We start from the raw sequence: 14,048 nt of genomic DNA, 5'->3' as shown, positions 1-14,048 counted from the left end.
GCTTTTATTTTTGTCTCTTATTTTTACATTTGTAAAAATGTAATTTGTAGTTTTATTCAAGTTAACCACAAAAAATAAATAAATAAATCTAATCAAACACAAATTTGCACATTAGCCAGTAAAAAGACTAAGCTAGATTCTAATGTTCTGTAGTTAGGACAAAAAAAAATAGATAAATGATTTTGCTTGTTACTGTTTATCTTTTTAACAATCCAAAAAGGATCACATTGTAAGCAACATCTTGTGAACGATAAAATAAATGTTCATTTTTGGGACTAAAACGTTSCCTTTCTGCCCTTAAAAATGTCTTCTTCTTTGTTGGGTGTATTAAAGGTGCCATGTTACACGCAACATTTATACTTAGAAATTTGTCTAAAAGGCTGCGTTTCTTCATCCTGTCTACACAACAATCCTAATAACTTTACACTTCTTTAGATGTTAGAAAATCTAAATTTGCTTCTTTAATGGCCTTTTGTGTGCTTTAAAACACAGGAACCTCATTTCAAACCACGTTGTATTGCAATCTCGACCATCACTTAATCATAAAAACCAAAATGTGCAAAATAAACTTTATTACATCCAGTAAAACTTYTAAATACTCAGTAAAACAATGTTTTTTTTCTTTACATTTTTGAATTTATTTTTGGTGTATGTTTATGTATTATTTTAATGAAATATACAAAATCAGTACATTTTATTTGCTTATATTGGTGAATTTGAGTTAGAATGCATTTAATTAAAAAAAATACTCAATAATTTAAAATTAAGTATGTATGTATAGTTTAATGCTTCTTCTGTTGTATACTCAATTATATGCATACTTTTTCAAAGATTTTGGTTTCAATTCATCAGGATTTTGGTAGATTTTATTCCACGTTAGTAGGATTTTTATTTTTTAATCTCCTTTAAGTCATTTTATGGYGTGAAAGAAACTTTGACTTCTAAATACAGCAGGGTTGGAGAAACCACCTTACTTTTCTCACTGATGTGGGTTTTAGTCAAGGAAAGAAATGAAAACGTTTTCTTCGATGATCAATGCAGCCTTGAAAATTCCTGCCGACTGAGTCACAACAACAGGCTTGAAAACACGTTTCCGTTAAGAAGCGGCACCACTGAGACTTCCAGACAGATGTATAAATGCAACGGCAGGCGAGGGAATATACCCTTTGTGGCCCCGGCTTTCATTTTATAACAAGAATGTGCTCCGTCTTAATAACGTCGTTGTAATAATGTCAGACTGTAGAAAAGGGATGAGAGACAGTAAATTACATTTTTAGCAGCTTTGCGAATCTGATGGAGAGAAGCAGGCAGCGTGTTCAGATTCCTGTGATGGGCGTTATTTTTAATCATAAAGCAGCATGTATTACCCCAACTGTCACTCATGAAGTTATTTACTTGACGTGTGGAAATACAAGGGGAAAAAACGCAGTTATTGATTGTTTTGGTTGTCGCAGTATTTTTTATTTTATTTTATTTTTTATGCATTACGACTATGGATTAGCCACCCGTCTGTCTGGGCGAGGTAATAATTTTTATTGACAGCGCCACACAAYATGCTAAGCAGCGCACTGGGAATTGCTGTTGAAGAGTTGGTTTCGAGCTCCTCTTTCCTCCTTCTCCCCTGCTGCACAAGATGGATCCTTCACAGAGATGGAAAACACCCTTCACACACACTCACACTGCTGGAAAAAAAAACTGGGTCAATCTCAGCTCCTTTAACTCTCCATGCATTTAGGGTATACCTTCACCGGTTCTTTCTCTCTCGTACTCAAAGGGGATTCCCACACTCATTATCACTGCAGAGTCACTGATGTGTGTTTTATGGGGAGATAACGGGCGAGGTCACGTGTGTGTATGTGTGTGAGAGAGAGACAGGTCATATTAAATGACTGGTTTGTTCAGCCTTTTAGAGCACGAGTCAGGATGGGATCAGATTTATTTCAGCTGTCGTTTTTGTTTTCTGTCCTTATTCTGGTCAGGTGTAGGTTTGGTTGTTTAGTTTTATTTATTTAACGTTAGATTTACATTAGAACTAATAGGATTCTTTCATTAACGATTGATCTACATTAAAGAATCTATATCTTTTATTATTATTTTAAACCTTCTACCTGTATCTTGCTTTGAGTATTGTGAAATAATGAATCGTCTCCCATACTGAGGGTTTCAAATCCTGCTGTTTGGTCCGAGCATCACCAAGATACACTCAAGGTGCCCTTTACACTGACTCACCCGCCTGCTGCAGTSTTGGAGGATTTCTCACTTGGTTTCTCCTGGAGATTTTAGGTTAAGTGTCTACTGAGCCTAACACGAGGCCCTTGGCTTCTCAAAATTTTTTAAACCACAAAACGGCCAAGTTTGGAAAAGATGATCAATTGGCATGAAAAATAAATCCTCTGTGGCCAGTAGCAAAACACCAAACATCTCTTTGTTCGTTGAACAAACAACTTTATATAATTGACTTTTTTTTATTCAGAAAGACAAAACAATAGAATACCAAATCAGAAAAGGCTGGAACTGAATGGTCAAAGCAAATACTGTATAAATAAGTAGCCTAGGATTCCTTGAAGACATGCATGTCGCACAATATCTGTGAGAATCTACAGAGCTGCTTTTGTGTTTTCTAAGATCAGTTGACTGTGGCGGCCATCTTGAATTCAGTTGGTTGATCAGTTATAGACTTAAACACCAATAATTACTTTGTGCATATTTCAATGAAATCTTTCCAGTGGTTCATGAGATATTTTGCAAAAAACGACAAGACACGCTCACCTTCAACCAACACACTATAACTGCCTCTTGGCTTAATCATTGGTTTGATGTGATGTGTCACAAATACAGTATAAAAATCAAAAAGTTGCAGATTTTGTCTGATCAACTGCATACATTTTGCACAACTCCTGACATCATAGGACAAAAGACCAGGTTACTYGTGTATCAAAGAGTGCACAGTTTTTATACTGAAAGATGACATGTGACCCATCATATCGAAATGAGGATTAAGTCAAATTTGGTCAAAATGACCTAATTACATTTTCAGATTCCTGACTTTAAAAGCTACATTTTGATACCTGGATCATTCTGATATCATAAGTAAAGCCATGTATATGACTTAATTTGTCTTGTTGGTTTCAACAATACATAAATATTTGGGCTGAATCCTAATTTCGTGTCATTTTAATGAGGAATTTTTGATGCCCTTATAAAGAGGAAACCTCAAATTATATTTGAATATTGAGATTTCCCAGCTAAAAAGAAACAAAACTTTGCTAGCTCACAGGGAAAATCTCACAATTTTAAAGGGTTTTTTATCGGGTAAGAGAACTGTCAGAATGATTGTCTGTGTAAGAGTCTAAATTTGCACATGTAAGTCTATAAACGTACATAAATTTGTTACAACTTTGCCACATTACAAGTACGAATCAAATTTACAAGTACGAATCAAATTCACAAGTACAGTACTTTTACCTGTCAAAATAACAGACATTATGCATGGAACACCGAAAAGATCGATTGCAAACAGTAACTAAGCCAGACCACTAGAGGGACATGACCACTGCCTCATTTGGGACCAGATGAACTCTTTATAAACACAACAATTTGCTGAAGGGAAAAGCATTTGGAGGCTTTTAAGTTTGTTTTATGATTATATTTCAGACAGTTCATTCAAATGATACATTGATAAGACATTTATTCATTATATTTTGACAAAATGCAATTTTTGTTAACATTTTAGTCAAAACACTATATTTGCCTATTTCTCCATACACCACTTTTGGACTTAATCCTCATTTCAATGTGATGGATCACATATGGACCAAACTGGAAAAAGTGCAAACACATAAAAGTACTCAGATTCATCATATCGTGCACATGGATATTTCTGCATTTGTTGAACTGAGCACACATCAGAAACCTCCCCTGACACCCTCCAGTTAAATACACAAATAGATGCAAATGCATCCTGCAGTGTGTGATTCTCCTCCCTGCACAATCAGAAATTATGTCGAGGTGCAGAAAAATTAGGAGTTTCTTGGAATGCGAGTCAGAGATGCTCATAAATAAGGTTGTGTGGCGTAAAAGCTGCCATGCACAAAGAGGAGTGTTGTGTAGGAAGCAGCACACACCTGGAGAAGTAATGAAAGGCTAATAGGCCAAACATAAATGTGATCATTTATTTGTGGAGTGTTTCATTTTACTAATCAATGCATCATAAGGATGAGGCCGCCCGTACGGTTGGCATGGCATGGCCTTTCTGCAAGGCTCTAGTTATAAGGAACCCCAACAGGAGCACAACTACATACTTTCTGAGGTGTATGTGGACACCACACACACAAACATACACACTATACGTGTTAACTTATGCCGTTTGCACTAAACACTGTTTTTTCTCTAACTTTTAAATAAAATAAAATGCAAAACATCAGTTATATAAAGTAAAAAAAACTCGCATTTGTCTCAATGAAACATACACACTTGTCCAGATGCATAAAAAGTGCTGTAATCACYCTTTATTGCAGCTTAACAAATCCAGAAACGGTTTCACAAATCACACACTAGGTTTTAAATATACTGCTATTAATGTTGAATAATCTAATCTGGGTTTGAAGAGTATTTTTATACTACAGCAGAAGATGCTCAAGGTAGTGAAAAATGAGCTGGAATCGCCCTTTAGCCATTTCTCGAATTGGAGGCTGGAATCATAAACCAACTTCAGTTTYATCTTTGGTTGCTTGTTTTTAGGGGTTTTGTTAATGAAAGTGCAGCSTGGTGTTCCATTCATGTTTTCTGTTTTGTGCCCGGGAGAGCTTTCTTTTCTGCCCCTTCATCTTTAACTCCATGTTGTCAGGTGTGCCTCGATTCAAATGAAAGAAAATAAATAAATAAATAAATAAATAAATAAATAAAAAAAAACTACAGAGCGCGTTCTTGAAGGGGCACATGCTCAAGTGCTCTTAGTGTGTGTGGGAGGGAGAGACAGGAGGGGAGGAGAAGGAGCAGAGGGGCACCTGAAGCTAGGTTTATAGTTGACGCCGCGTCACGCCAGGTGCGAAGGGGAGTGTGCCAATAGTGACTCCATCGCGCCGTCCCCTCACTGTGCATTGGCCCTGCGTGTTGTCCCTGTGCGTGGTCATGCACTTCCGAATTTTTGTAACTTCGCAAAGGCTGCGTGTGCCGCGCACCGTTCAAGTAGTTTGTCTGTCAAGCTTTTTCTGTCCTACTTACATTTTCACAAGTTATAAAGTGTAGTGCCATGTGTCCTTTTGGAGAAATCTACAGCGTAAGCACCAGTTATAAATAACTCCACCATTGGTGAGGGTGCACACATGCCCTGCGCAAGTACCCAAAGCGCAACTATAACTCACCTTTAATCAGTGCAGATCCTCTGTTATTGATCATAACAAATGCATGTGTATTATTATCACAAATGCACAAATAGAAATAATTTTCCAGCATCGCTTTGGCGCCCACTCCAGTGCAGCGCCCCATGCATTGTACACAGTGCTTACCCCCTGCGCCACTGAACCCCAATTACACACAACTTTATGCATCTATTTATGGTCATGTCTTCACCATATCCACTTTAGGAACCATCACCCATGATTTTTTTCTGAAATAATATGCTGGGATGGACATGCCCCTTATCAGTTCATATGTATTTTATGTGCCTCATCTGTTGGCGCCTCACAATCGTGCAGTCACCAATGGGTTTCGATCACTTTTGAGGCATGCTGTTACTGTATGAGGTTAAATGTGTTCCCGTTTCATCACTGGGCTTAAAAAACAAAAATGYTCAAATTCATGARAACACATCATGTCTAAATAGACCTTCAATTCAGGAAACTGAATAAAGTCATTTTGATTGTATTTACCGTAGCTGAGTTTCAGAACTTTGATGTTTGATACTATTGACTGAAACAGTTTACTTGGAGTTAGGCACATTCTCATGGCAGGTGAAAAGTTAACGTACTTTTACGCACACTTTCACGTAACGCTCATTTTAATAGAGCCTGACTTTTGAGTGGAACATGGCGTACATATTAGTTTTTGTGCATACACACTGTTGACACATGAAGCCTTCTAATTGCCTTCTTAATTACATGTCATGAACAAACCCAAAACCAAGTCCAATCCTAAGTGGACTGAGACACACAAACAGAACTTGACAATAAACCAAAATACTAGAAACCCAACAAAATCCTAGTATATGTTAGGATAATTTCATTTTGTCTACTTTCATTGGTGGATGTTCTGAAATTCTGTTTTTTAATTGTGATTTTGAAAGAATTTGTTGTTCAACAGTATACCATGAAACTAACAAAGAGAGAGCAAACTTTAACAGTGGATAAATCATCTCACATACTCATTAGGATTTTGATGTACTGTACCTGCAAATCAATGTATTGTGCCATCATGTGGAGTCAGAGTAAACACAAAGCAACTGTGGGGGCTTGCACTTCACCGTCAAAGCTTCAGAAATAATTTATCAACGTTATTCAAGTGGAACAATGACCACGAAGGACGGATTAGTCCAGAAATCCTGTAATGGATTGGATGTGCTTGACTAGACTCTCCAAAGGAAATCCCTCAGGGTGCGGGAGGTTACGCGAGGTCACATCACACTTTTTTAAAACTATCTTCTCTAACAAAGGTGCCCTTCGGGAGCTGAGTTCACAGTGGGCAAGTCTGCATAAATTACCAGCTTCTGTTCAAACCACCAAAACGTATTTCAAATCTTGTCCTATTTAGGTTTGACTCGCTTGTTGAAATAAAAGGGACACAGGATGTGTTGCACACTCTTCTAGAAATATCAGTGTTTGTATGAACTTGTGTTTTTCTTTTCTTTTCTTTTCTTTTTTGTCATTGTAGAACCACAGCTGAAGGGCATCGTGACCAGGTTGTTCTGCAGGCAGGGCTTCTATCTCCAGATGGGCCAGGATGGAAGTCTGGACGGGACCAAAGATGACAGCACCAACTCCTGTAAGGGACAAACAAAACAACAACACACACACACACACACACACACACACACACACACACACACACACACACACACACACACACACACACGTATAATAGGATGATGTTTTATGTTTATTACACTTTCAAAGTCTGCTTTAACCATGCCTCTATAAAAAAAAGAAAAAGCACTTTACATACTTGTTACTTCTAAGAATAAATCAAATGTCAATTATGTTTTGTAATTTATTATAAAATCTGCTTTTATGGCACGTTTTATTGGACCACTACACTCAAACACAGCCCTCAAGGAGGAGCCGCAGATGGATAAGTTAATCACTAAAAGACATTTAGCATAATTTTATTAAACAAAGCTTTGAAGAAAATCAAATTCTGAGCWGCAGTCACTGCCACATTGGTCGAGCTATCTGGCACACATCTCCTGTTTTATATTTGGTTTAGTTTCTCTGGCTTTTTATCGGATTTTCTCTATTTTTTTAATCACCAGTTTGTGTCCTTTTTTTATACTCTTGAAATGGTTTTAACTGCAGACATTACTGTTAAGGCTCCCATCAGATTTGAGCAGAAATGCACACATTTTGCTTTACAAAAAGGCTAAACTTTTACCTTTTTCACCATAACTGTCTCCCAAATGGTATTTCAAGTTATTGGGCGACAACAGCTGACAGTGTAAATTAGCAATAAAATAAAATAGATAAATAAACAAACATAAATCACCAGCTATTTATCACAGAGACTATAATTTATCACATTAAGCCAATTCGTTGAGTTTATTCATCACATTTTGATCTTGACAGTACAACAACTTAGTTTTGTTCACATCAGTCACGTGGTTTAGCTGCTGGAATCAAGCAGGGCATTTGGCTGCTACACCACAAGAAATGGAGCGTAAAGCACCCCCACCTGGCTTAATACACACCTGAAGACCCTGCCAAGACCACCCACATTCTGTCTGAGAGGTCATCATGCATTGTGAAAAGGGCCTTAAAGAGGAAATCGAATAAATAAGAGTATTTTTTTTCCAAATGGTGGCCATTTTTATTACCTTACAGAAAGAAACAAAAATCAGATTATAAAAATAGACATTTATAGCACTGTATAGAAAAAAACTAACTGTAAGCTTCTTATGTTGTATTGCTTATGCATTAGAGCCAATATTAAGACCATAATAAAGATATATAAAGACAAAGGGGATTTAAAATCATGGTGGCGATAAAAGCAAAAAAAAAGTGCAACTGAAGAGTTATTAATTTTTCTTGTTGTGCTTTTGGGCTTCTGTATTTATGTTGTAGATAACTTGTTGGGAGTGTATAACTGAGAATCCACCACATTTATTCTTAAAAATGAAGTATAAAACAGTCGAGTTGTCGTATTTGTGTGTAAAATTTATTCTTCTTGCTTTGATGGTTCACTATGTTGTTTGTTTTATTTATGTTCTATTATGTTTTATTAAGTTTTATTTTTTCTTTCCGCCATTTTTACATTGTTGATGATGATTGTACAGCACCTTGTGAATATATTTCTGTGAAAGGCGCTTTATAAATAAAACTTTACTTACTTAAAAGCTGAGAGTTCCTCTTCATTGGATCCATCAGCCAAACTGACAGTTACATTTTGACTACTAAATCTAATGTTGCTTTTCAAAGATTTTCTCCCGAGAGGGTTCTCACCACCTCATCCTCTCAGATTGATGTGAAAATCTCTGAATAAGAAGGAGACAAAAAATAACACGTTGTACAGAAAGGGGCGAGGAGGATAGTTTTACCAGCAACTGAGGAGAACTTAAAGCCTCCTTATTTGTTTCACTGCTTCCCTGTGTGCAAGCAACATGAAAGAGTGAAATGGACATATTTTTGTTCCTTTTAAGCCCAACTCGAGTCTAAATCATGTGAAAACCTTTCTAACCAACAATTAACTTTCACTGTACTAATTCAGTTTTAAATGTATGGATCAGTGCAAACAGTGAGCAATTTTGATGTTTTATGTTGCACTTTGGCAAAACCTGAAAAGTGTAACATAAAACATCAAACATCACACACCTTTTTAACCTTCATCTTGCGAACAAACTCATGTTCAACAGATGGTGTCCTCTACTATATTTGTACATAAACATTTTTGTCCTGTAAAGAAAAAAGTCTCACTGGAACAAATATATATACGATATAAGACGGTATCTTTCAAGATAGTGAATGCCAAAAGCATTGTCTTTTCAAAATACCAGTCCAAGGTTATCAGCTGTCTGTTCTGTTRCCATCACTGAGTGCTGCTCTTTAGACCTGACCCGAAGGAGCTGAGATCTGGACGGTGCCTTTAAAAATAGACTGATAATAAAATGTCAAACGTTCAGTTACCTCAGTCAAATAAACATYTTTGTTGAAACTTTCTCATGGTTCTGATCCAGGGATTTTCTTTAAGTTCTGATCCCCCAAACTTGGTTATCAGTTAAAACATGTAATGTCTAATTCCTTCTAATAAAGTATTAGAAGGTATTGTTTAATAAGTTAGACAAACTATTTTTACATAATTTCTGAGAACATAATTGTGTCTAAAAGGATCATAAAGGATCAGAGCTTTTTGATTTTGTTGCTTTTTAAAAAGATGTCTAAACCAGTGGTTCCCAACCTGGGGGGCCAGAGAACACTGGGGGGCCTCATAACTTGTGTAGTGGTCACCTCAAGGAGAATAAACAAGAAAACTGTCTTTGACCTCAGGCCTCCGACAGGCCCCTTTAAAGTGACAGAACTCTGACYCAGTTGAACTGAATTTAGGCCATAACAGTTCATCTCAACCACTTGTCTGAACAGAGGTTGTGAAAACATCCATTTATTGTTTGTAACTATCACCAAAAACAAGAACATTTGAGTAATTAAACTCTGTCAAACAAAGAGTTTTTTCCTTTTCCAAATAAAAGTTTGTAACTATTCACTTAATTTTTTTAAGGATGCACCGATATGAAAATTTCAGCCGCTACCGATATAATTATTGGTATTAAGGCCGATAACTGATATTTACCGATATTACACAAACACACAAATTATATTATACATACAGTATATGCACAAACACACTTGGGTCTTTTTTTGTTAGCGTAAATAAACAACCAGACCTCTGACAGGGCTCTACGTCAGTTATTCCTGGCTGCGCAGSATCATTATCACTATCTTGATCAAACAGATGCCGCTCAACCAACCATCTCCCYTCCCAAAACAGAAACACAAAGMTAAAAAGTGGGAAATCAATATCGGACGTTAATATCAGCCCAGTTTTACATATCGGACCGATACGATATTCTAAAAAAATGACCAATATCGGCCGATACCGATATCAATACCGATATATTGTGCACCCCTAATATTTTTTATTAGTTTGATAAAGAAATAAAGTTTGAGAACATGTCTTTGGTAGAGGTGGGGAGTAGCGAGGGATGTGACGGGGGCTGGGAAGCTAAGAGGAAAATAGGTTGGGAACCACTGATCTAAGCTATCGTCCTAGAAGGGAAAGCTAAAGCCGTTGTTACATCTCGGTTTGAGTCGCTTCACCAAAACTTAACTCGACCCAGCACTACATGGTCTCAGTAATTTTGCATTGGAATGTTGCCTTCATAAAGGTGGGTCATCATAGCACTGCCACTCGAAACTCACTACCACCGATGAAGTAAAAGAGAAATAAAGACACAAAACCCTCACCATTCTCTGCCGTCGTTTCCAAAAATGCCAAGGCTGAGTTGAGGCCACCTTTTTGCATCGCTGTTCAGAGCCTGTACATTGAGTCCATTTGCTCTAGCTGCGGCAGGATGGTTATTTAGTTTCAGTTGATGATGGAGAAGTTGAGGGATGAAGATGTGATGTTTCTGATAGTTGTAATAATTGYTGTATTTTCTAACAGCCTCAGCCAGCAGATCCTCAGCAGATACTGCTCATCCTGCAGCCACTGTTCATAAACAACCACACCCACAAATCTCTGACCAATCACTCCATGCTCACGAGAAACTAGTTCTGACTGGGGTCTCGAGACAAGGTGTCAGCACTGGATACAAGTAGAAAAACACAATTTTTGCCACCAAACCACGTCAGCAAGGCATGTTGTCTTGTTGTCAAGACAACCTAAAAGGACCATTAGTAGACTTTAAAAAAACAGATTTATAGATTGAAACCTGAACATTCAGCTGTAATATTTGCATGAAGGGTGCTCACCAAATAACTAAACTAAATGAGCAACTCTTAAAATAACCCAAACATACCAACTCAGTTTGTCATCTTTCTTTGTTCTCAGCTTTATTTAACCTAATTCCTGTGGGTCTGAGAGTCGTGGCCATCCAGTCGGTGAAGACCGGTCTCTACATCGCCATGAACGGAGAGGGTCACCTCTACTCCTCGGTGAGCACACGACACACGAGCGACACTCACAGACACACTTATCAGAGTGTGCTAAAGGACAGCATCCACGGGGGCRATTTATTTGAACGTGTAATCCACGGCACTGCTGGTCTTTGTGACGCTCACTTGCTAATCATGTTTTGTTCACTTAGGTTTTAGATGTATTGCAGTCCCCTTTGGAATTTTAATTAGAGACAAATGGAAATATGGGTCTGACTTTATCCACAAGGGTAAACAGTTGGTTTGGTGTGATGCATCTGTTGACTTAGGCTGTGATTAAGGCTGTGAAATGACATTTTGAAACTGGCTTTGCTTCCAAACAAGGTTTAATTTGTAAAGATTCCAGGGGAGATCACCCACAAACAATTGTTTCATCGTGTCTCATTTGTTGTGTTAATATTTTCTCAGTTTGATTTTGGCTGTATAAAGCCTCAGACATAATTGTAGTAGTTATAAGTTGTTTCCTTTTTCATTTTCAGTTTAAAAAACAAAGCCGGTATCTCAATGGGGGCTCTCACTCTCACAGTAAATTGAGAACTGACACGAAGGTTTTGAGACATTTAGGAGACTTCTACACAAATGTCTCATGGATCAAGAATATGATTATTTTGAAACCTTAAGATGAGATACAAGAACTTTAAACTTTTCTGCTAAATTACCTGCTTATTAAAAYTGCAGCACATTTTGTTTCTCATCTCTGACAGATTATGTACCAAAACATTCATCAAAAAGACAAACAGGTTGTTAGCTGGTTAAAGACTTCTTTTTTTTTTTTTTTGCTACGTCCTCGTGACGTTGCTAAGATAATCTTAGCATAAATTGAGAAAAAAATGATCTCTTGGCATGTTCAGATTGGTGTGGCTACTGTAGTATTAGTAAATATATTCACAAACACTTTTATTACCGGTATATATTTTTTGTCAGACAGCAAAAAAACAAACAGGTTTTAGTTTTCTTTGAAAAATGTGATAGTTTGCAAAAGACAAATAGAATAGGAGCTAAATCGCTTCATAAATTGCCCGTTACACAAGTCAGTCTGAATAAGTGACAAATAGACACTCAGTTGAAGGGAATACTTTTATTTTTATCTTATTTAGACTTTGTCTCCTCACCAGAAGCTTCTTGCCAAATGGAAACAACTGTGAGAATGGCAAAATTCGGATTAAAGGCAAAGACTGTAGCAAAAACACAGTCATAAGTGTCAAGATATAGTCAGAGGGAGCGACATGAAAGCGATGATTTGACTGTCAAAAAGAGATGAGGTGAAGAAAAGAAGGACAGTGAGGTAGAGGAGTGGCGTATTTGAGACGCTGGAGCACAAATATGAATTATTTCCATGCTGACTCTTCAGAGGGAGTTCATACTCGTCTGCTGATGTCCTTTCTTCCTACATCAACCCTTCTTCCTCCCACTGCTTTTTCTGTTTTTGGTTGGAGATGACAGGAGGGGACCTGGGGAGGAGAGCGGGGAGGTGATAGAAGGGACAGGGGAGTAGAAGTGGACAGGAGGGGGGTGCGGGGTAGGAGGTTAACGGAGCGAAATGGAAACGAGAGGTGAGAGGACTAAAGGTGAGAACTGGACAAGAGAGGGGGAGACACGGGAGCAGACTTGGAGACGTGCTAGGAAAAAATAGTGAAAAAGTAGTACAAAGAGAGGGGAGGAAAAATATTGGAATAGAAAAAAAGATGTAGAAGAAATAGAACATGTAGACGTGTCAGAGAATAGCAGAAGAAACAGGAAATGGCAGAGAGTGGATAAAAAGAAATTAATGAGAGGAAGAGAAAAGACTAATTGGGGAAAAGGAAGAACAACAGTCTGCTCTGCTGAAAGTCACAGATGCATGTGGGCTTCCTGTAAATAATTTAGCAGGTGGAGTCCCCCTTACACTCACAGTCGAAGTCCCCTCCAAAAGCTGCGTGGAGAGGAAAGTGAGGATGTTTGATCACATTCCAGCTCAAGGACTGATGTGCTGGCAGCTCCATAATAACGAATGTATAAATCATCAACAGCAGGTCTAATTTATCCCGATGTCAGCTCTGCTTGATGTTTAATTGGCTGCTGCAAAGGTCCTGGCAGGTAAGGATGGTGTCACCAGCCCGTGGAGGTGCTCATTAAACATTACTACACTTCGTTGTCTCCTGGTCGGAGCCGGAGCGCACTCGCGTTTACTTTTCTTCATCTCCTTACATCCACAATAACTGAACTGCTTGTTTACTCGACACAATTTGGATTAATTTTTCTTCCTCCCAAGCTTGGTACGAGTGTAGTTGACAGGATGTCGATACAAATCAGACTCCAGTGCCTTTTTTATTTATTTTTTTTACTTCACAGAAACAAGGTGCACTTGTCAGCAGTCTTTTCTGGAAAATGTTGGGAGATAGACTTGCCAGTATAACATTGCCCCCCTTTTTTTGGAAAATAAAAATACAAAACAAAGTGTATAGTAGCAGATGTCAGCATATCTTCTTGCTATACCTTCCCTGTTTTTATTTGTCTGGTTCCAGCAGCAGGTTTTTATATTCTGAGCTCTCAGACTAACTTTTTGTACCAGTTACCCTTTTTTCAGTTTGGTGCACCCAAAAGTTTTGCAGCTTCTTGACCTCCATAATATTATATTTTTAAAGGGGCAATATCATGTAAAATAAACTTTTTTGAGTTTTATATCATGTTATAATGTTATACTCTCATAAAAAC

The 14,048-nt window shown here is 37.7% G+C and overlaps 1 protein-coding gene across 2 annotated transcripts in view; it reads left to right on the top strand.

Moving 5' to 3' along the window:
* The window catches only part of LOC106529266 (fibroblast growth factor 14), a 53,538-nt gene that overhangs the window by 5,604 nt on the left and 33,886 nt on the right, over nt 1-14,048 (top strand). For both annotated transcript variants that reach the window (XM_014024630.1, XM_014024629.1), the window contains 2 exons: nt 6,868-6,978; nt 11,251-11,354. In XM_014024630.1, coding sequence (XP_013880084.1) covers nt 6,868-6,978; nt 11,251-11,354 — 215 coding nt within the window. The remainder of the gene's footprint in view (nt 1-6,867; nt 6,979-11,250; nt 11,355-14,048) is intronic.

Source organism: Austrofundulus limnaeus, unplaced genomic scaffold, assembly GCF_001266775.1.
Source record: "Austrofundulus limnaeus strain Quisiro unplaced genomic scaffold, Austrofundulus_limnaeus-1.0 Scaffold432, whole genome shotgun sequence".
NCBI classification, from domain to species: Eukaryota; Metazoa; Chordata; class Actinopteri; order Cyprinodontiformes; family Rivulidae; genus Austrofundulus; species Austrofundulus limnaeus.
This window is presented reverse-complemented; position numbering and strand designations above follow the sequence as displayed.